Here is a 21667-nt window from a genome sequence, read left to right as displayed (position 1 = left end):
GAGCCGGTCCCCGTTCTTTCCCGCTAAGGAACCGGGGTCCCAACTAGAGCGCGGACAAAGCTCTGGACTCCGAAGAGAGATGGGCGGCCAGAGGCCGACCTGAAAGCCCAGGAGCCGCCAGGAGGGAGCGGCAGGGCACTCAGGCCTTCTTGGGCGCGCTGGGGACGATGGGCTTGGGCCGCGTCTTGAAGAGCAGCTTGGTGCGGATCAGCGCGGCTACCTCGTAGGCGGCGGGGCCGCGGGGGTCCTCGGGCGCGGCGGCTCCCCTGCGCAGGACGGCCACGGCCTTCTCCAGCCGCACCGCCTTCCCGTAGAGCACGTGGTGGCCCACGATCAGCACCGGCGCTCCCTGCGGGACGGAGAGCGGGACGGCCGGGAGGGGGGGGGTGTAAGCGGACGTCCCCCCGGGGCCCCCCTCCCCTCCCCTCCCCTCCCCTCCCCCGCGCTGACCTCCTGGGTGAAGTGCAGGTCGCCCAACAGCCGCCCGGCCAGGCCGCCGCCGCCGCCTCCGCCTCCGCCGCGCGCCTCCAGCTGCCCCTGCAGCTCCAGCAGCAGCCACTCCGCCTCCCCGCCCGCCGCCCTGCAAGACGGAGCCGGTCAGGGCGGGCGGGGCGCCTCCCCTCCCTCCTCTCGCCCCCCCCCGCCCCCCCGGGACTCACCGGCGCACGGCCAGCTGCACCATCGCCCCGGCCAGAGACCCGCCCCCTCCGCCCCGCGGCTTCCGCTTCCGGGGCAGCGCCGCACGTGGAGCCCGGCCGGCCATGGGCGAGTTCCAGGTGCACCGCGCGCGGCTCTTCGCCTTCGTGCCGTCCGGGGTCCGCTGCCTGGCCGCCCCCGGTGCCCGCCCCCCCCGCCGCCGCCTGGCCGCCGCCCGCCTCGACGGCGCCGTGGAGCTCTACGACCTGCAGGCCAACGGCGCCCAGGAGAAGGTAGGCGGGCGGGCGGGCGGGCGGAGGGGCGAGGGGGCTCCGCGGGGTCCGCTGCCCGGCCGGCCACCGCGACGCTGCTGTCTCCCGCAGGTGATCCCGGGCCACGAGGCGCGCGCCCCGGAGGCGCTGTGCTGGGCGGCGGGCGAGCGGCTCTTCGGCGCCGGGCTGGGCGGGGCGGTGCTGGAGTACGACCTGCAGCGGCTGCGCGTGAAGGGCTCGGTGGACGCCTTCGGGGGGCCCCTCTGGAGCATGGCGGCAGACCCCGCCGGCGCCCGGCTGGCGGTGCGTGAGTTGGGGGCTCTCGGGACAGGAGGCGGGCGGCTCTTGGGGGAGGAAGCGCGGATGTTCTGGCCGGTCCAGGGAGGGCCCTGACCGACGCTCGGCTGGTCTCTGCAGGTGGGCTGCGAGGACGGCTCCGTCAAGCTCTTCCGAGTGGAGTCGGATCGAATCCAATTTGAAAGGCAGCTGGACCGGCAGAAAGGTCGGGGGACGGTGGGCCAGAAGGGATTGGGGGGGCGGGGGGCGGGAGAAACAAAAGAAGAGGGGACCCTGGGGGGTGGAACTTTGCTTTCACTGCAACAGAGTTGTCTTTTTATGAATGTGATTCCAGGCTTTTAGTTTCAGCCTCTAAGTTGAAAACAGTCAAAAAACAACTATAATTATGTTGCTTTAATCCTTTAAAGCAGGGGTCTCCAATCTTGACAACTTTAAGCCTGGTGGACTTCAACTCCCAGAAAGCTGGGTGGGGGATTCTGGGAGCTGAAGTCCGCCAGGCTTAAAGTCGCCAAGGTTGGAGACCCCTGCTTTAAAGCTTTGCCTAAAGTTGCGATTACCAGATAAATCCCAAAAGTCAACCATCAACCTCTTTCCACTGCAGAGTGGGAAGTTCCAGGCAAGGAGTCCAGTGGCTTCCAGAGGCCATCCCGTCCTGGGCAGCTGAATTCCTTTTGGGGCTGGGGGAGCAACATTACCTGGATGATTCCAGCCTCTGGGACTGAGACCCTCTCCTCCTTTCTCTCACAGAGCGCATCCTCTCTCTCTCCTGGCATCCCTCTGGGACCAAGATCGCAGCTGGCTCCATCGACTGCTTTTATATCTTTGACATCGAATCTGGTAAGTTCTCCGCCTAGTTTGGACCAAGAGAAGCGAGAGCATCTGAGAGGTACCTGCCTGGGCTGCCAAGGGAGTTTTCGAGCCACTCTGGTGCTCTCTTGATTGCTTCAACTGCACCCGACAGAGACAGTATCCTTGGTCCTCAGAGCCTGTTCTGGTCTCGGGGTGCTAAAGGACCTGAGTTCAGTTTCTGTAGTGTTCTAAAAGAAGATGGTGGAGACCCCCCAGGGACCCATGTAAGCAAAGAGGCTGGTGTGGGAGAAAAGAGTTTTCTGTGGCTTTGTTTGAGCAAATGTTTCTTCCGATCCCACGTGCGTCTTTCTTAGGGCACACCAGTCAGCGGATACTGGTAGAAGGACGTTTGCAAGGCCCCTCCAGCCAGAAATGCCTGGTGTGGGGCGTGGCCTTCCTTTCAGATGGCACGGTGGTCAGCGTGGATTCTGCTGGAAAAGTGCAGTTCTGGGATTCAGCAACGGGCACTCTGCTCTCCAAGCATCCCATCAGCAAAGCTGCAGTGCTTTCCGTGGCCGTGGCTGAGGTGGGTGAGAGTTACAAAATGTGGGCAGATTTGCAAATCCTGATAAAAAGGACCAAAGAAGCATTTTTATGTGTCATCACTTTGACACAGCCTTTCGCCGTGAGCTGAAAACGCATTTATTTATTCAAGCGGGACTGGCTTAAAAAGTTTTATTAAATTTTTAATTGGGGTTTTATGTATCTTAGGGTTTTAAATTGTTTTAAATTTTGGCCATTTAAGTTATATGCTCGGTTTTAAGTTTTGTTTTAATGTTTATATTGTGGGGTTGTTACTATTTGGCTGTAAACCGCCCTGAGTCCTTCGGGAGAAGGGCGGTATAAAAATCTAAATAAACTAAACTAAACTAATCAGAGAATTGAATATTTATCCATGTTGTGCCCTGATGCAATTGAGCCGGGCCAGCTACCAAAACCCAGATTCCCCCTCAGGCCTCATTGTGTGGAGCCGGGGGTCAGCTTCCCACCCAACCAGACTAGCCTGAGTACCACTTCCCATAGGTTGCTTGTTTTCAGAAAGGAATTTATGGGCATTTCGTGCCACAAGTCCAGTTCGAAATGATGAAGTTGCTCACCCTTGTGCAGGAGGAAGCCAAGGGCCATCACCATCTCTTTCAGCAGGGCATCTGGCTGGGGATATAAGAGGGAACAGAAGCTTTGTGGCCTGGGAGGTTCACGACATCATGATCTCACCCCTGGTATCGACTGGTTTTCTTCAGGCAGAAGATAGTATGGTGGTTGGCACATCGGAAGGGACAGTATATCAGTTCCAGCTGCTACCGGTGAAGCTGGGCAGCTCTGAGCACCAGTGGGTGCGGACCAGACCCTTTCGGCATCACACTCACGATGTGCGGACGGTGGCACACACTGCCACAGCCTTCATCTCTGGAGGTACAGTAGGGCGCCCAATTTCTTGGCTGTAACTCAGCAGAAGATGGACAAGGGTTCCCCCCCCCCCCGGATCCCTAACGGACACAGCCAGGTGGATGAGGCCCGTTGTGTTCCTGGCACTCTCCCCAGGTCCGGTAGCATTTGGGCGGCTGGGATGACTGCTCATTGTGCTAAGCCCTGGCTTGTTCAAGAAGCCTGCGCATCTTGGCTGAGATAATGATAAGTCAGAGGCCAGGAAGTCTTTGGGGAACCCTCACTAGGCAGGTTGTGTGAGCCAGGTGCTGTCCTCCTCTGGCAGGGCTGGATGGGCAACTTGTGATCCGACCCCTGATGGAGAGGGTGGACTCCAAGTCCTATGATGCTGCCCTCCGCACGATCAGCTTCCCCCATGTGAGTATAGGGGCTGCTCTCCTGCTGGGCTGGGAGGGGGCTGCTCTTGAAGAGGAGGGTGGGATCCTACAGCGATGAGGCCAGCTGTCTCTCTTGCTGGTGCTTCAGGTGGGTTTTCTTTTCTTGCAGAGGCGCCTCGTCTCCTGTGCCAGGACAGCCCAGCTCCTCCTCTTCCAGTACCCCCAGCACCTGGAGCTCTGGCGGCTTGGCACCACAAACGTCTTTGGTGAGGATGCATACGGCTTCAACGTGCAAAGGATGGGCACGGCAAAGAGCACAGCCTGCCTTCCCTGCCACCCTCTTTGGCAGTCACAGCAGGACTGTTCTGCCATGTCCTGTGGCACCCTGCTTTCTGCAAGTCGCCTTGTTTCTTGTTACAGGAAGGCCAGGTGAGGTCCTGCCGGTAACCTATCCCCCCCAGAACCTGCTCCAACTGAAGGCCAAGGTGAGAGCCATGATTTCCTAACCCAACACTGCGGCTGGGGCAAATCTTTCCAGCCCTGGTTTGGCATTTCCATCCTTCGTTGCCTTCTCTGCTCGGAGAAAGAAGGGGAACGGGTGTCTTAGAAATGCCCCTTGAGAGATCTGTGAAGCACCTTGACTTTGCTGGGTCTGGAGAATTCCACCCATTGCTCAGTCAGTTGCACAGGCACTCCCTCCCTCCTTCCTTCCTATGATTGGTCTTCTTCCTTCATCGAAGGGCCCGGAGCACATCCGCAGCAGCTGCCTCTCTCCGTGTGGTGGCTGGATTGCCTATTCCACAGCTAGCAGGTTCTGCCTGCACCGGGTTCAGCTCGTCAGTGACCACATTTCCATCAACAAAGTGAGTGAGATCTCCATGGCACGAGGGCAGCCGTGGAAGGAGCTGTGGGTGCTCAGTCAGCTGGAAACATTCCTGGCTTTCTCTGGAGGGCCCAGCCAGTTGCATCAATCCTGGTTTGCTTTCTCCAAGGTTCGCAAGACGCCTAGGCTGAATGGCTCGGCCCACCACCTCCTTTTTTCTGGCGACTCTACCAGGCTTTTCCTGGCATCGGATCGGGGCTGCGTGCATGTGCTTTCGCTCTTGCAGTCAGGGATCTGCAGGCATTTATACACACTTCGTCCAAATTCGGGTAACAAACAATTTGTTTTAGATTAAGGTATATTGAAAATTCTTGCAGGACTAGCTAAATGTTTTCTGCAAATGCTCCCAGATAAGAAAGAAAGGCAGCAGTTAGCTGGCCTCTGCAACAGAGAGCTGCTGCAGGAAACCTGAAAAACTGCTCCCGATCTGTGTCTCCCTGCAGAGACGTTGGAAGCAGTGCACCAGCTGGCGGTGAGTGCGGATGGCAGGTGGTTGTGTGCAGCAGGTGGAGATCGGGAAATCTGCATCTACAACTTGGAAAATACCAAGGTGAGCTTAGCTGCAAATGTGGCCGCCAGAGACCAGATGATCTGCTTCCTCCATTTCTTTTCTGGTCTGGATCTGGGTGGGCAGCAGGCATCTTCGGGCACCTCGTTAGCTCTGCCAGAGTCCTTGGGTTGGGTTTGTGGGAGAAGAGTTGGTTCAGCAACCGATGAGTCCAGGAGCCTTTGATGGAGAAACCAAGGGAAAGGGAAGGCCTAGGCAGGCACTCTCTCTCATTCCACTGCACCTTCCTTTCCCAGCTCCACTGCACTGTGCCAGCCTATGAGTGTCCAGTGACTGCAATGGCAATCCATCCGCTGACCAATAACCTCATCATTGCACATTCAGATCAGCAGGTAGGGCTGCTCTTCCGTAGCTTGGCAAAGCAGAGTTGGCATGCACAAAGATCTGCCTTCGAGTACTGTTCCAGGCCTTGCATACCTGCTGCTCTTGGAGCCAGGAAAGGGGGGTGGGGTTTCACTGGGGAGTCAGCAGCTCAGTCACCATTATCGATCCTAGTTAGAGCGGAATGTGTTGTTTCCACTGGAATTAGCTGCACTTAAGAGACACGCCCTGCAAAGGTGCTTCTTTTGCCAGAAGAAAGTTTGCTCTGATTGCAGCACCGGGAAGGGAGGCGGTTTTTGTGCTGGGGTGGGACCAATCTGGTTTCAGAACAGGGAGGGAGGGAGAGTCCTGCCTCCCTGCTGGCTTTCCTGCTTCCAGGTGTTTGAGTTCAGCATCAAGGAGAGAGGCTACACGCCCTGGAGCCGGAAGCTGCAGCAGCTGGGCCTGCACAAGGATTGGCTGGAGCGGGACACGCCCATCACCCACATCGTCTTCCGTCCCAGGCACCCCTCGCATGTCTTGCTGCATGACACATACATGTTCTGCATCCTGGACATGTCGCTGGTGAGTGGACGGTGGGTGGGTCTGAGTGTGGCACTTTGACCTGCAACATGCAGAAAGACTCCCCTTCTCTGAGCCGAGGTCGCCCATGCCGCTTGCCCTCCCCCACCAGCTGGGTCAGGTGAGGAGTTCCCTCAGGTGGGAAAGCACCATTTGTGCCCAGACCTCCTGCCTCCCAAAAGTGGGAGCCTGGGTTGCTGGTCCCACATCCAGGCCAGCTGGGCGGGGGAACTAATTCTGGAGTCCAGATCAGCCTTCAGGGAGGTGCTTAGCATCACCCAGTAATTCAGCCAGAATGCTATTGGTCTGGTTAGGGCTCGGGGCAAAGGGTGAACCAGGCCACAGGGACCCATTCAGCAAAACATGCCTTTAACTCGGAAAGTGACCGCGCTCCTGGCGACTTCGTTTGCTCCTCCAGCCACTGCACGAGGATTCTGCGGCCTTGAAGAAGCTGGAGCCACACATAAAAATAATCCAACATGGTTGTGGCCGCGCTTTCAAGATCTGCAAGAAGTTCCAGGTGGGTCTTTAGCAATGAACTCTCTTAGGGCAGGAGGGAAGGGATGGAAGCGCTCCATCCCCTCTTCCAGTGCCAGCAATGGTTTAGGTGTAATGGTTTGGACAGTCTGAGCGAGGGACGTTGTGCCAGCTGCTGAAGCCCCAGCTGAGGAACCCTTGGCCCATTAGTAGAGCAGGAGGGAGGCTGCCATCCTGTGCCTGAGCCAAGGAAGTCACTGGTCGCATGGAAAAGCTTGAATACAGCAGAGTTTCCTTCATCAGAAGACCAGGTGCACCCCAGAAGAGAGGGATGGTGTTCTGGAAGCCCAAGGGGCAGGGGGGGGGCATAATTCCAGTCCTCTCCCACCCTTGAATGAGAGGTGGAAGCAAAGGGCCGCTGCTCTTGGGCAGATGCAGGAACAAGACAAAATTTTCTTCCGCTTGGCTCCTGAGTTGTTGTGGGTGTGTGTCACAAGATGGCATGGTGCTCTGAAAGTCTAAATGAGCGCAAGCACTTTTGTGGCTGCCAACACCGAGGAGTTCAACGCAGTAGCATTCTTGTCCTTACCAGGCATGCAAGGTAAAGGGCCAAGCTAGATACCCTTCAGGAAGTCAGCTGAGCCAGCAAAGCCCCTTCTAACTTGACTCCTTGTTTCTTCTCTCCCTGTCCTCCCTGTCTGCCCCTCCCCCGCCCCGCAGCCTCTGCTCTTTGTGGATTTCCTGGATGACAGTTCTTTGGTGGTGATGGAGCGGCCGCTGATGGACATCAAAGCCCAGCTGCCACCACCCATCTATCAGAAGAAATTTGGGACATAATGTGCTGCCCTGCAGAGACCTCAAAGGATCTTTGCAGAGGCCGTGCTTCCTTGAGGGGCTTCCGGTGCCCCTCCCCTCAGAAGCAGGGGGCTGCATGGCCAGAGGAGCAACTGTTCAAGGGGAGCTGTGCCACTGCCATCCTGTGTCCTTGCCTGTTTTTCCACCGTGATCTGGCTGGGAAAGAGAGGCACCCCTTGTAATAATTCACTTCTTGGGCCTCTTCACTTGGGAGTTCCCGCATTGACTGGCACCAGAAGACTGACTCCCTATTTTATGCACGGCGTGTCGGGGCACATCCTTTGCCAGAAAAGTGCCACCTGGCTGGGCTGACCCAGCAGCCGCCTCATCTGTGGCAAAAGCCTGTGGCCAGCAGCCAAGGGACCAGCAGACTTCCTGCTGGGTAAATGGCTTCAGGGCCGCCCTGGGACCCCTTTGCTCTGCATTCCAACTCCACCTCTGCGGACCAGGAACCCTGATTTCCGCCCCATCAAACCAGAACAGCAAAGTCAGCAGCAAGGGAGGAGGCTGCCTTGACCTTGCTTTGTTTTGTGTTTCTCCAGGAAGGGTGTGTGTGTGTGTGTGTGTGAGTGTGAGTGTGAGTGTGAGTGTCCCTGCATTTGCAGAGGGAGAGAAGCTGTTCAGTGGAGCCTGAAGGTCGTGTGTCCTGTGCTGGCGTGAGAAGATCCCTGTCCCTCCTGGCCTGCTTGCCAGTTGGCAGCCCCTCCCTCCCTCCCTCCCCCCTTCCCCTCCCAGTCTCCTCCCCGCAAGCCCATGTTGGGCGGATAATGCACAGGGTGTCTCAGTTTGGCTAGGAAACTGCTGTGGCCAATTCAGCAAAAGGAAACCTCCCTTCCTTGTGCACCAAATGTTTAGATTGCTCCTCTTGACCAGGAACACAAGTTGCTTAAATAAAAATCCCTCCAGCAGCTCAAGGCTCCGTTTCAGGCTTAAGGGGGGCGCTTTTTTTGCTAACGGCTGTAATCCTGGTATATTTGCAAAATGTTTTCAAAGTTGTTTGGCTTCCAACCGATCTGGAAATGGAAAACGCCCCTTCGAACGGGAGAATGACGGCTCCGAGTCCCCACCGCTACTTTCCCCCGCTTGACCTCTGGGGCCGCACCTGGCCGGAGGTACCGGGGAGGGAGGGTGTCCTGGTAGTTTCCTGTTGGGACGCCAAAGGCCGCTCGGGGGCGGCTGCGGAGGAGGGGCCGGCGAGGCTGTTGCCGGACAACGATGCCGGTGGGGAGCGCGGCTTCCGATCCCCCCCCCCGAAGCCTGTAGGGTCACTTGGGGCACGGAAGCGGCGCCTTCCTCGGCCAGATAAGGGCCATCCTTCCCATCAGCCGGGGACGCCACGGGCTGCCCTTTTAGCGAAAGGCTGCAGGGACAGGCCGAGTCCCGCGCCGCTCCCGGGAGGGTGGTGGTCCCGGCAGCCTCCCCCTCGTGCGGCTCACGTGACGCGCTGCCCTTGGCACGAACCTGCGGCCGGGCGGGGCTAGCCGTCTCCCCCTCCTCCCGCGCCTGCAAGAGGCCCCGCCCGCCCAGTGGCGGCGTCTCGGCGGGCATGGCGGTGTGGACGCGCGCCCGCAAGGCCGGGCTGGTGGAGGTGCTGCTGCGGGAGCGCTGGGTGCGGGCGCTGGCCGAGCTGAGCGGGGAGGCGCTGGCCTTGAGCTCTGAGCCGGAGCCGCGCAACGGGCTGCCCAACGGCGCCGCCTCCGCCTCGCCCTCCGCCTCTCCCGAGCGAGGCGCCGGAGCCCCCTGGCCACCCTCCCCGCCGCGAGGCTCGGCGCCGGGCTCCCCCCCGGCCGGGCTGCGGCGCGTGCGGGTGGTGAAGGCGGAGGCGGGCGGGCTGGGCATCAGCATCAAGGGCGGGCGCGAGAACCGCATGCCGGTGCTCATCTCGCGCATCTTCCCGGGGCTGGCGGCCGAGCGCTGCGGGGCGCTGCACCTGGGCGACGCCATCCTGGCCGTCAACGGCCTGGACCTCCGCGACGCCACCCACGACCAGGCCGTGCAGGCGCTCAAGCGGGCCGGCCGGGAGGTCCTGCTGGAAGGTAAGCGCCACGCTCTGCATGCGCCCCGGGGGCGGCGGCCACAGAACCCTCCCCGGCCGGCAGGTCTGGGGCTGCGGGGAGGCGGCTACCTGGGAGCCGCTTGGACCGGGGGCTCCTGGGCAGAGGGCGGGGGGCGAGCGAGTGCAGCCCCCTTTCCAAAGTCTCGGTAGCCGGTTGCCCTTAACGGGCGCCGCTCATGCAATGCCGGCAGCAGAAGAAGTGGGGAAACGGCGGAGGTGCTTTGCAAGCCGGAATTGCCCACTTCTTGGCCCGGTTTGTGCCAGGTGCCCGGAAGGGCAGCCGAGCGTCTTAGGCCAGCCTTCCAGCCCCCTCCATTAAGAAGGCCGATTAGCTTGCCCGCAACAGGCTGCGGAGTCGGAGATCTGATGGTCAGCGGGCGCATCGGGCAGCCCTGGGCTCGTCGCGCTCGGCTCCGGCCGTTGCAGAAGGCAGCCGGTCCCCTCAAACTCCGGGCTGCCAGGCGGCCTTTTCTGGCGGGAACGGCTCCCTGTATTAGGGGGTCTGTCCTGTCATCTGAGGGCCCCTGGAAAGTAGAGAGGGCTAGGCCGAGACCTGCAGGTGGGCCACCTTAGCACCTGTCATGCTCTTCGGCCTATCTTTAATTGATGTTCAGCTTCAGCCATTAAGAGGTGGGGCTCCTCACCTGGGAATACCGGATGAAGCCTGTGGAAGACACCTGTGCCGCCAGGCCAGGCAAGGGGTTGGTGGGGCTGCTGCCATGCACATCTGTTGCTTTCCAGCTCTTGTACGTTCTTTGTCTGGGGGGTGGCAATGTTTAATTGGAGCTTTGCTCTCTTCTTGGCCAAAGTGTGTCTCTTGTGCAGGTGGGGGTGAGTGGATGGCCTTCCTGCTGTAACTCCCAGCCTAGGAGCAGGCGAAGCGAAGTTTGGGTGCCCAGGGATGGCCCTTTTGGGGTGAGAGCAAAGAATAGCAATCCTGGAGAGTGGATTTCGGAAGTGACACAGCCTGCCTTTCTCAGCCTCTCTTGGATAAGAACTATTCCCCCACCCCCCAAATCTTCATCAGTCCAGTAATAGAAAGGAAAGTGAGGCTCTTCCTTATTGGCTGATGCCAATCGCACCTTTGTGGGGTGTCTGCAAAAGTGCTTGTAATAGCGGGGACTTTAAAGGGCACCCAAACTGCCCTTCATTGCCCTGAGGTAAAAGGCTGGGCTTAGTCTTTGCTGATCTTTGGGAGTTGACAAGTGAAGCACCAAGGGGCCCCCTGCACACCGGCCCCTCAGTTGGCCAGGCTTTTCCCTAAGTCTCCCCATTTCCTGCACTGCCTATAGCTGGGCTCAATCTCCCCAGGATCTCCCCAGAGCCCGTTTGGCTCACACCTTTTTCTCCTAGTTCCTATGCACAGTAAATGTCTCTGGATGGGAAAACAGATGGAAATGCGGCACCCCCTGAAGGGAGGGTGATGAGAAGAGTGATGGGAGGGGGCCTTGTGGGCAGCTGGAAGGTCCCACCTGGCAGCAGCTGCCCCTCCCTCCCTCCGGCTTTGACCTCTTTGCGGCAGCTATGGACTTGGAGCAGGGTGTGTTTTTAGGGGCGGCGGGCAGGGCTGTGATTTCCTCTCTCTCTCCCCCCCACCTCCACTATGCAGAATGCAAAAGGTTGTGAAAACTTCCGGAAAGCTTCCCTCTTTCTGAGCAGTGGCTCTTCCTCGGCTGCATCCACGCTGGAGAATAATGAGGGCTGAGGCCACCTGGGCTCAGTTTTCATGGGAGCGGATGGAGCGGCCTTCAGGGCTGCCGTGGCCTGTTGTTGCAAGCGAAGGTCCTTTGAACATTCCTCAAGTGACTAAGAATTTGGGTGGCATTTGAGGGCTTTGCAGGGAAGCCAAAGGCAGCCTGAGACCACCTGGCCGTCCTCTGAGCCTTTTCGAACTGGGGCTCTGTCCGGGTTGAGTCGTCTTTTGGAGTTAGTTGCCTTGGTTCCTCGTGGGCAGCCATCCTGGCCCAAGCATTTTCTCCAGGGGGCCTAAACGTTTCTATTCTTCCACAGGATTCTTTAAGCCCCTCCTCTCTCCTGCCTTTCAGTCCAAGGGGTTTTTGGGGGGGGGGGGCTGCTGCTGCTGAATAAAACACTTTTGCTCTTGCAAAGAAGGTGACTTTCTCGGATTTATTCTTCCCAGCGCTTGAGTCATCGGCTGGCTGCTGTTCTTGGAGCTGGCTGGAGAGGAGTGAAGGCTTCCTGGGCAAAGGAGGGTAGGGAAGTTTTATGGACGGGAATACTGGAGAGCGAACATCTGGTAGCCAGCTGTGGAGCTCCTCTTCTACTGAGCCAGCCTCCTAGGAGGGGCCTTTTTCCACTCTGCAGAAGGAACGCTGCTCCGTTCACCTCCCCCTCCCACCTGGTCCTCTTGGAGCCCCTGGCTCTATAGAGAGGCCGGGGTGTGCGTGAGTCTGAGCCCCACAAAGTGTCCCCCTGCTTGGCCGGACGGCTCCCTCTGGACCACTGAAGCAGCTGTGTATGAGGCTCTGACCCTCCCCTCTGCCCTCCTTTGCGCAAGCCTGGAGCCCCACAGGACAGGTTGGGCACTAGGCAGCATTGGTGCACAGGCGGCCCCCCAGCCCCTGTCAAGGGTGCACCCAGCTGACCGGGCTCAGACAGTGCTGCCACTTCTGCAGGTGCCTTGGTTGGAAAACAGCTGTAAACATCTGCTCTGCTCTTGCCTCATTGGTGACTTGGGGGGTGGTCTTACTGTTGGGCAAGCCCTTTGGTCCTTCCAGACCAAAGCTGCTTTATTTTTTATGTGTTCCTTTATCTTTTCAACCTGCCATTGCTTCAGACCTCCCTGGGGATGGTGAGGGCCCTGTGCCTGGCAAGGCTGCTCAGGAGAGTTAAGTTTAAACAAAGGGCTTCGAAAGTTCGGTTGGCCTCCCTGCCTTCTAGGGCTGCAATGTGTCTGGGTATAAGCTGCCAGCCCCCAAAGGCAAGCTGATCCCAGGAATGCAGAGGCCGGGATTTGCCTGGGGAAATGGAGACGGCATTTCCCCTGGCCCTGCTTCAACCGGAGGCGGATGAGAAAGCAAGCGGCTGGCGCTGGATGCCCTTTCCTGGTGTCCCCATGCCAGCTGCTTCCTCTCTGCACATACCCTTGGCTCGGTCCTCATCAGGAGGCCCAAGCGCCCATCTGGGACAGGGAGATCCTTCTGGGAAGAGCAGCCCAGCAGAAAAATTATTTGCTTAGGTCATTAAGATTTTATTTTCTGCTAAAAGGGAAAGGTGGTTCGTATTTGTTTAGAAATGACTTCTTCACCACTCTAGGACTGCTGTTCCATCAGCTGATCTTCCTAAAGGCTGAACGCTTAGTGGGATTTTGAGAGTTTTCTTAAGGTTTTGTTTAGCACCTGCTGGAGATTTTTGTGGCTGGCAGGCACGTTTCTCCTTTGCAAGCAGGGGCACGTGCTTATCCACTGCCTCTGTTGGCAGATAATTGATCCAGATTTGCACTCTCCTTTTGGCATTGATTCTTTGCATGGCTTCTGACCAAGAGCTCAATTAGCCAAGCAAGTAGACAGAACAACGGCTAACCCAGATCGTGAGCCATTTGCAATCAGACCAAAGGTCTCCTGTAGTAGCTGCATCTTTGCTGGGGGTGACTGCCCCAGAAATCACCCACTGCTGTCTCTGCACCCTGGGGGCAAGGAGAACTTCCCTGCAGCTTTTCCTTGCTGGAGCCAAGATGTCTTGCGGGTGCCAACTGTCCTTGCAGAGTGGGATTAGAAGCCTGGCTGCACTAATCCTCTCTGGAGGGCATCAGGGTGCAGAGCTGATCCCTGAACCAGCACCTTGAGTGGGGCTGCCAGGCAAGTCGGGAACTGCCCCAGAACAAGAACAGTTGGCCTCCCCACACCTCTTTGCTGCTGCTGCTGCTGCTGCCTGGCAGAGTGGGCAGCATTAAGCAGCTCAGAAATGGGGAGCTGGGCTATTGAGCAGTGCTGTGGGAGAGCCTTCCTCTGGTGTAGAGCACCAGGCCTTTGCCTGCCATGCTTTTCAGGGGGGCATCCGGAATTCTCGCTCACTCCCAGTTGCCTTTGTGCTGAGCATGGTGATAGGTCCCCATCAGGGGATTGTGGCGGTGAAATGGCCCCTCGGCCTGGGAGTGGCTGCAGGCAGAGAGCAAAGAGAAAGGAGTGGAATGAGACAGGCAATGAGAAAGGCAGGAGGCTGAGTGAGAAAGGCAATGAGAAAGGCAGGAGGCCGTCTTGCAAGAATCCATCTTGACAAAACGCTCTGAGCCTTCCTTGATGTCACCGCTTGCCCTTCCTTTGGCTGGCAGCTCCCAGGGGGGCGGGGTGGGTGGGTTTGAGGTCTTTAAGGCAAATCCAGGGGGAGAGAGCAGGTAGATCCTTGATCTCCATGGCTCCATGGCATAGGGCCGAGTTACTTACGGGACCGTCTACTGCCACCGATTGCCTCCCACCGGCCCGTGCGCTCTCACAGGGAGGGACTCCTCAGGGTGCCGTCGGCCAGGCCGTGCCGACTGGCGACACCCAGGGGAAGGGCCTTTTCTGTGGGGGCTCCCACCCTCTGGAACGAGCTCCCCCCAGGACTTCGTCAACTTCCCGACCTTCGGACCTTCCGCCGCGAGCTTAAGACACACTTATTCATTTGCGCAGGGCTGGACTAGATTTTTAAGTTTTTTAAATTTTTAAATGCTTAAATTTTAGATTTGGTTTTAAACTGGGTTTTATTATTTATATGTCTATTTTAATTATTTGGCCGATATAGTAAGTTTTTTAGATGAATGTTTTACTTTGTATATTTATGTGTTTTTATATGGCTGTACACCGCCCTGAGTCCCTAGGGAGATAGGGCGGTATAAAAATATGAATAAATAAATAAATAAATAATAAATCTGGGTGCCATGGGGCAGCTTTCTGCCCAAATGACCTTCCCGGGTTCAGCCCACTGAGAGGAGCCCCGAACGTCAGGATGGCCACTCCTGGGAAACGCTCAGCCCCTCCTTCTCGGCCTCCTCTTAGTGAAGTACATGCGGGAGGCCACTCCGTACATCAAGAAGCCGTCGCTGGTGTCCGACCTGCCGTGGGATGGGGCATTTCCGCAGTCGCCCAGCCTCAGCCTCAGCCTCAGCGAGGAGTCTGGCTCCCCAAAGCACCAGAGCCCCCCTCAGGACCGCAAAGTCATCCCCTTGAAGATGTGCTACGCTGCCAGGAATCTGAGCATGCCGGACCTGGAGAACAGGTCAGAGGGGTGGGCAAGCAGAAGATGTTGCAGGGCAGCAGTTGTCTCCTTACATGAGGACTAGCAGCCTGGGCTGACTTCCAGGTGCAGCTAGAAACAACCTCCCCCCCCCCCATCCTTTCAAGGTTGCAGCCCTGCAGCCTCTCTCTGGGGGGACGGACCAAAATCCAATGTCTTTCTGTGCCCCTTCCCCTTGTTGTTCTGGAACGGATGGCCTCTGGCAGCACACACTCTGGACACAGGCCCAGGCATGTTGTGCCACCTGCACCTGGGCCTGCCGCTTCCGCGGAAAGGCCCTGGGAGGCCCTGGTAGCTGTAGCATCGCATCAGGGAGGGGAACCGCAGCACCAAAGGCTGTTTTGGGGTGGTAGCAGAGTCTGGCGGAGAGCTGGAGTGATGGATGCCCGTTCAGGTGCCAACACTGGAGGAGGCCCCTCTTTCCCTGGCCATCAGCCCAAAGGCTTCCTGGAGTGGGGGGAGGGAGCAAGCGCGAGTGTCGCAGGCTGTTCATCTGCCTTGCAAGATACCCTGACCATTCTCCACTGGATGTGGAGCAGTGTTTGCTTTGGGCGTCCACAGGATGCAGCCCTGCGGGCTGGGTGGGGGAGGAGCTTTTGGCCCCAGGCAGGCAGGCAGGTAGGTTGGAGGAGGCAGTGCCAGGCATCCCTGTTTCCTCTGCTCCTTCCAGCGTTGCGTTTCAGTCCCTATGGCCGCTCCTGAGAATTCAGGAGTGGGGGTTGGGGGGGCCCCCCTGCCAGCGCCCAAACCCAAATGGGTTTTGCAAACCTGGCCACCCCTAAAGCAACCCGGCCCTCTGCTGGTTCAGTGGCACTTCTAAGCCGCCTTCTGCCAGCCCTGAAGGAGCCAGGGCAGGGAGCGAGTGGTGTGTCCTCCTGTAGAGGTAGCCCTGCTGCCACTAAGGGAGGGCGCCACACTTGGCCCCTAAGAAAAGCTGGAGGGGCCAAAAGGGACCCAGAAGATCAGAGGATCCCCACCTCAGCAGCTCTACCTTCTCTCTGCAGGCTGATTGAACTGCACTCGCCCGACAGCCGCAACACCCTGATTCTTCGCTGCAAGGACACGGCCACAGCGCATTCGTGGTTCATGGCAATCCACACCAACATCACGGCCCTCCTCCCACAGGTCCTGGCTGAGCTCAATGCCATGCTGGGGGCCAGCCATGCGCCAGGCAGCAGCAGGGAGGTCAAGCAGATCGCCTGGCTGGCCGAGCAGGTGAGCCCCTTGCCTGGTTCCTTGATAGGCCTAGCTTTTCTCTGGCTTGCAGCCAGAGGGAGGGGAGGGAAGTGATGTGGCTGGAGGGCGCTGAAGCCCCTCCCCCGACTACTGGCAACTCAAAGATGGGGTGAATGTGTGTGGGGGGGGGGGGGTTCCCCTTATCTGAATTTGCTTCTGATCCTTGTCTGTAAGCAGCTCTCCCACAAGGGTGATCCTCCTGCCCTGGGCCCCTGTACGTGACCTCTCGCTAGCCCTGGGGCCCAGCTTCCCCATAAACGCCTGAGCCCTCCTTTTCGTCTCTCTTGGCTTCCTGCAGGCCAGACTCGATGGCGGGCGGCAGCATTGGCGGCCGGTCCTTTTGGCTGTGACTGAGAAGGACCTGCTGCTCTTTGACTCTGTGCCCTGGACAAGGGATGCCTGGGCCTTCCCCTGCCACAGCTACCCACTGGTGGCCACCAGGTGGGGGAACCTGAGGAAGAGGGTCTCCAGGCTCAGGCCATGCACAAGGCCTTCCGGTAGAGGAGGGGGAGGGAGTCCTTCCTGCGAGTGCTGGGGGTCGGCTGCCTCCTGGACAGTGGGGCTGCCTGCCTCTGGGAGAGCAGCCGCTTCTGGGTCTGGGGCTCTGATCCAGCAGGGCATTCAGTTCTTATGAAGTCCCAGGGTGGTCTTGCCTTCTGGAGCCCCCTGCCATCGCCTCCTGCAATGCCTGCTGGGAAGTTTCTCCCTCCGTTCATTTTTGAAGTTTTGTTCCGGGGGCAGGAAAGTCCCAGGTTGCTTCCTGCAACCAGAAAAGCCGCTGGCAGCTGTTCCCTCTGTGCCAGTGCCTTAGGTGAAGCAGAGCTGCCGGGGGTGGGGGGGATTGGCTGCCAATTCTGGCAGAAAAGTCTTGTTGGGCATCCTTGCCTGCCTTCCCCCCCCACACACAAAGCTGTCAAGGAGAAAAGGGCTGTACTCGCTCCTCCCTTTGCTTTGGCTCCAGCCTTTGTACTTGGCCTGTGCAAGAGGAAATTGGCACCCGTTCCTGTGTGCAGGGGAGGGGGTGGAGAAGTGAGCTGTCAGGCCTCCCCCCACAGGCTTCTGCTGCAGGGGATCAGCAGGGGGCTCCAAGGGAGGGGTGGGGTGGCTGGCAGAGACACCCTCAGGTTGCCTCCCCAGTGTCCAAAGGAATTCGCCTGCTCGTAGGGTGCTGCTCTGTGGCCTGTCCACTCCCCCAGCTGGGTTTTTTTCCTGACCTTTGGTGGGGAGAACAGGGTGCAGTGGGGGTGGGCTTGAGGCAGAGTCTCTGTAATAGGGAAAGAACCCCCCCCCGCATTTCTGCAGTCTCGGGGGGGGGGGGCTTATTTGTTCAGAGCAAGTCACCCCCAGCTTGCAACTGCTGCTCTTTTATCCCCCACTCAGGCTGGTGCATTCAGGCTGCAGGTCGCCCTGCCTGGGATCAGACCTCAGCTTTGCCACGCGATCCGGCTCTCGCCAGGGCATCGAGATGCATGTTTTTCGTGTGGAGACCCACCGCGACCTCTCCACCTGGACCAGGACCCTGGTGCAAGGCTGCCACGCCGCTGCAGAGCTCGTCAAGGAGGTCTCCGTAGGTAGGGCCTGGCTGCCCAGCCTGAGGACTGTGGCCCCTCCCCTCCTGAAGTCCTGGAGGAAGCCCAGGTGGTCAGTCTAGCAAACGGGGGGGGGGGAGAGATTATGCCCACCAGCTACAGTGTTGGTGTCCTTGGCAGCAAGAACCATGGGAGCAGACAGTGGGGTGGGAGTTCCTGCCTTGAGGAGTTGGCAACCTAAGGCAGGTGAGCGAGTCCCAGCCTCCAAGGCTCTTTCACCCGGCCATCGGAGGCAAAACCTGCTCCCTTCATGTGGCCGTGTCGCCCAGGCTGAGCAGCTTGGCTCTCGGGCAGATCAGGCATCGCCAGTCGTCGTCCCCCACTCCCCCCGGGTTTGAAGGACAGAAGGTGGGGACCAGCCCTGGACAAGAAGAGGCAGGCTGGAGATGGGCAAAGCAAGTCTGGGCCCGGTTGACCCATGGGGTGGCCCTCCCCTCGTCTCCTCCTGACCATGGAGGCTCTGCTTTGTGTCTTTCGGCCTAGGCTGCGTCTGGAACAGCCAGGATGTTCGACTCACGATCCACTATGAAAACGGCTTCACCGTGTCCAGCGAGGGAGCTGGTTCTACCGGCATCCTCCTCCGATACCCTTTTGAGAAGCTGAAGATGTCTGCTGACGATGGGGTCCGAAACCTGTACTTGGACTTTGGCGGCCCAGAGGGGGAACTGGTGAGTGGCTGGTTGAGAGTGGTAGGGGGAGAGTCATCGTCTGGCAACATTTGCCTCGAGGGACTGTGGATTTAGGCAAGTCCCTGCAATTCCACTGGAGAATAAAGGAGGAAGGCCTGTTGCTCTGACACCCGAGGGAGAAGAAAACGGCCACAGAAATGGTGCATTAAAAATGGCTGCCACTCATAATCAGAAAGCCACCTGAGCTTAGAGGTTTGGCTGCACCTGCGCCGTGACTTCAGTTTTGTGTGGGACAAAGGGGCGGATGCTGGCCTTTGAAATGGCATGCGGTGACCTTCTCTCCCTCCTGTGTTCTCCTCCATAGGCCCTGGAGCTGCACTCTTGCCCCAAACCCCTCGTCTTCGTCCTGCACACCTTCCTTTCAGCCAAAGTGACCCGCCTGGGCCTCCTGGCCTAGCCCCAGCCGCCACCACCACTTCAGCTGCCACATGTGGTTTCTGGGCTTGGGAAGCTCCCATCTGCCAGCCTCAGTGCCTTGCCTGGACTTGGAATGGTCCCGTCCCTCCCCTTCTGAAGGGCTCTGGGGAGGCTGCAGCCTTAAACCCTTTGCCTGGTCAAGGCAGGCCAGGCGGGAGCCGTAGAAGGAGCAATTCCCTGGTTGGATCGTGTGAAGCCATCGTTCTGTTCCACTTACCAGATGTGCCTTTTAGTGGTGGCCGGGAAGAGAAAGGAAACTTCCTCCCAGAACAAGCAAAGTGGTGCCTTGTGTGTGCCCGGCTTGCCGCTGACGTGCCCGAGTCATGTGCTGCTGCGGGAGGGGGGGGTCTGGGCGAGGCTGGGGGCTGCTGTTCAGTTGACTGCTGGGTTCCAAATCAGAAGGGCCCCCAAAGGCTGTGTTCCCCCCTCCAATACGAGTTTTAGTTCGAGAGCCAGTAAAAGAAGCACCTTGGATTAAGAGATTCTTTTCAGCATGAGAAAAAGTCTGCTTCAGAAACCAGCGCAGGGAAATTGAGTAGCTTTCTTTGAGCCTCTCCGGCTAGCTATGCAGAGCCCGTCCCTCTTACTACAAAGGGAGATGACTTGCTCCCTTCCCCATTTTGACACTGATCATTATACTAGAGCATCCAAGCCTGAATCACAATTTTTACGATTTATCTTCCTCTGCAGAACTTCCCCCAGCTTGAGTGAATGTATCCGCAATTCCTAAAGGGCGATTCCAAAAATACTCAGCATCTGCTAATGCAGAGTCAGTAAGGAGACCACACTAGCCACAAAATAGACCCTCCTTTCCCCTCTGACCCAGAGGGACCCTGTTGTCCTTCTGCAACAAAAGGAATTTGGTCTCTTGATAACAACAGTTGAGTAATCTCCTCAACATCACCAGTGGAAGGCAAAGGAGGCACTCAGTGTTTCTTGCTCTCCTGAGGAAAGAAATGAAATTGTCAACCTTGAGTGGTGCCCTGGTTCTTGTCTCAGGGAAGCAGAGAGCCCAGAGGAGGGAGTAGCCTGTGGGATGCCCCCTGTTCTAGCTCCAGTGGGGGGGATGGGAGGGAGGGGCTGCTTGCCAGAGAGGAGCCCACCTGCACCATTCAAGTAAGGTGGAGGGTGGGTGGCTGGGTGTCAGGCCGCCTCCTTGGGTTTTGCAAGGAGGGCCAGGCAGAGATCTTGCCATGGGGGCCTAGGAGTAGAGCCAGAGGCTGCTGCCTCAGTTTTCCCTGGTATCTGCAGTCTGGAATGGATCTTGGCCATCAGCTGGAAAGGGAACAACCCTCTCCTCTGACCTTTGAGCCTCCATCCTTTTAGATCCCTGAGCAGGTCAGAGAGCCTCTTGGCTCAGGTGAAGGAGGGAGGAGGCAGAAGGCTTCCTGACCCCTCCTGTGAAGGATTTGGGCCCTTAAAGCGGAAGGGGGAAGGCTGGCAGTCTGGCCCTCGCCCTGGGTGTCTGGCTGCTCTGTTAGGGCTGGAATTTGGACTTCAGAGAAACCTCAAGGCTTGTTCCTGGCCCTTTTCTGCATTAAAAGCCAATATTCAGTGGTGCTGGAGTCACTTTCTGAAGAGAATGCCTTTTCCCAGTCACCTTCAGTTGGGTGTAAGCAGCTTCCCTTCCTTCCTTCCGTCTGCCCTTAGGCAGAGAGGGCTGAAGGAATTGCAGCCTGCTCGTGTCCACTCGTGTCCTGCTCGTGTCCACTGGCCAGGCTCCCATTCATGTTTCAGAAAAGGGCCCCTGCCTGGAAGGGGTGGATATGAATGTATGGCATTGAGGGACAAAATCTGGCTGGCATTAGGTTTTCAAATGGTGCTTTTATATCACAATGATGAACTGTTATTACCAAATTGAGACAAACATTTAAAAATACAGGTGAGGAAGTGCAGCTTGACTGTCATGTTCTCACCCTTTTTTACCATAGCACTTTTCCTAGCAACTCCAGGTCGTTTTTCAGCCGAAGGATGATGTTGCAACGAGACAGGAGGCCGCTGCACTGAGAGTTTAGACCCCAAATTGATGTGGAGCATAAAGCTGGAGTGGGGGACGAAGCTCCATTGGTGGAGAATTTGAGGTGGGAGGCAAGAATGGATTTCAGGGCTTGCTTCTTGCTAATGTTTGTTAGGCCAGGGAAAGACTTTAATTCATTAATTACTGAACCAGGGTGGCGCCTCTCGCCAAGCGGATCCCTTTGTTTTATGACGCAACAGCGATTGGCTGCAGTTTCCCACCTTCTGCCAGATGTTGGGAGTTTACAGATAGGGCAAACATAACCGTTAAGAGGCCCAAAGTGCCAAAGAGGTCTTGAAATTTTGCACAGAAATCACTACAAGTAAGCGTCTGTGTTAATGCTGTGCAAAGCCGTATGTCTGTGTGGCTATCCTGTTTGTTATAATCTAATGTGGAGTATTGCAACAGATGCTGTCACAATCAAATCTTAAATGTACAACCAGCTTTATTTTTTTATTCTTCGTATGTGGTATTTATACAATGACTTGCTTTTCCAATGATTTTAAATGCAATTCTGGGGGGTCTCCAGGTTCTTAAAGAGGCGATATTTGGACCATATCTGATCTTCGCCAGCAGAGAAATTCTCGTTGGGCTCTGCGGGAAACCTGGGTGCTCCTGGCCCGAGTTATTCTCCACTGTATCGCATTGTACATTACAATGAAAGGCGATGAAGGGCAGGTGTATAATAAAGTATTATTAGTTTTAGCCTTGACTGCTGCTTTGTGTCTTTGGGTGGGGATAAGAACTTTAACCCCCAGCTATAAATTGGGAGCGAGTGAGAAAATGGGGAGAGGGGGAAGGGGAGAGATGCCCCCCCTCCCTCCCCGCCAACGGGGCAGAGCGCATTGCAGGCGCAGAACCAGGGGGATCGGGGACCTCCCTACTCCCCGCGTAGGACGGAGCCCGGGTCCCTCCGGCCATGAAAGGAAGGCAGGCCGGCCCTGGT

The 21667-nt window shown here is 57.6% G+C and overlaps 3 protein-coding genes across 4 annotated transcripts; 2 read left to right on the top strand and 1 right to left on the bottom strand.

The window, feature by feature from the left end:
• Positions 1–5: 5 nt before the first annotated feature.
• On the bottom strand, positions 6–793 carry CHTF8 (chromosome transmission fidelity factor 8). The gene is made up of 3 exons (XM_058155569.1): positions 660–793; positions 451–580; positions 6–349 (listed from the first exon to the last, which is right to left on the bottom strand). Exons 1-3 carry the CDS (start codon positions 761–763, stop codon positions 140–142), a joined length of 444 nt encoding a protein of 147 aa, XP_058011552.1. The 5' UTR covers positions 764–793; the 3' UTR covers positions 6–139.
• Positions 762–8391, top strand: UTP4 (UTP4 small subunit processome component). Of its 2 annotated transcripts, XM_058155550.1 has the most exons (16): positions 762–929; positions 1020–1211; positions 1326–1410; positions 1953–2042; positions 2369–2580; positions 3296–3467; positions 3766–3857; positions 3987–4083; positions 4238–4302; positions 4558–4680; positions 4810–4969; positions 5144–5250; positions 5505–5600; positions 5968–6153; positions 6569–6670; positions 7348–8391. In XM_058155550.1, the coding sequence occupies exons 1-16, from the start codon at positions 762–764 to the stop codon at positions 7462–7464; spliced, it is 2064 nt and encodes a 687-aa protein (XP_058011533.1). In that variant the 3' UTR covers positions 7465–8391. The 2 variants fall into 2 exon arrangements, with proteins under 2 accessions (XP_058011533.1, XP_058011532.1); XM_058155549.1 differs by having other exon boundaries at positions 762–1211.
• A 518-nt stretch (positions 8392–8909) lies between these two features.
• Positions 8910–21426, top strand: SNTB2 (syntrophin beta 2). Its single transcript, XM_058155561.1, has 7 exons — positions 8910–9518; positions 14536–14755; positions 15778–15988; positions 16308–16450; positions 17390–17580; positions 18082–18266; positions 18592–21426. Exons 1-7 carry the CDS (start codon positions 9029–9031, stop codon positions 18682–18684), a joined length of 1533 nt encoding a protein of 510 aa, XP_058011544.1. The 5' UTR covers positions 8910–9028; the 3' UTR covers positions 18685–21426.
• Positions 21427–21667: the final 241 nt, after the last annotated feature.

This window comes from Ahaetulla prasina, chromosome 12 (genome assembly GCF_028640845.1).
Source record: "Ahaetulla prasina isolate Xishuangbanna chromosome 12, ASM2864084v1, whole genome shotgun sequence".
NCBI lineage: Eukaryota > Metazoa > Chordata > Lepidosauria > Squamata > Colubridae > Ahaetulla > Ahaetulla prasina.
This window is presented reverse-complemented; position numbering and strand designations above follow the sequence as displayed.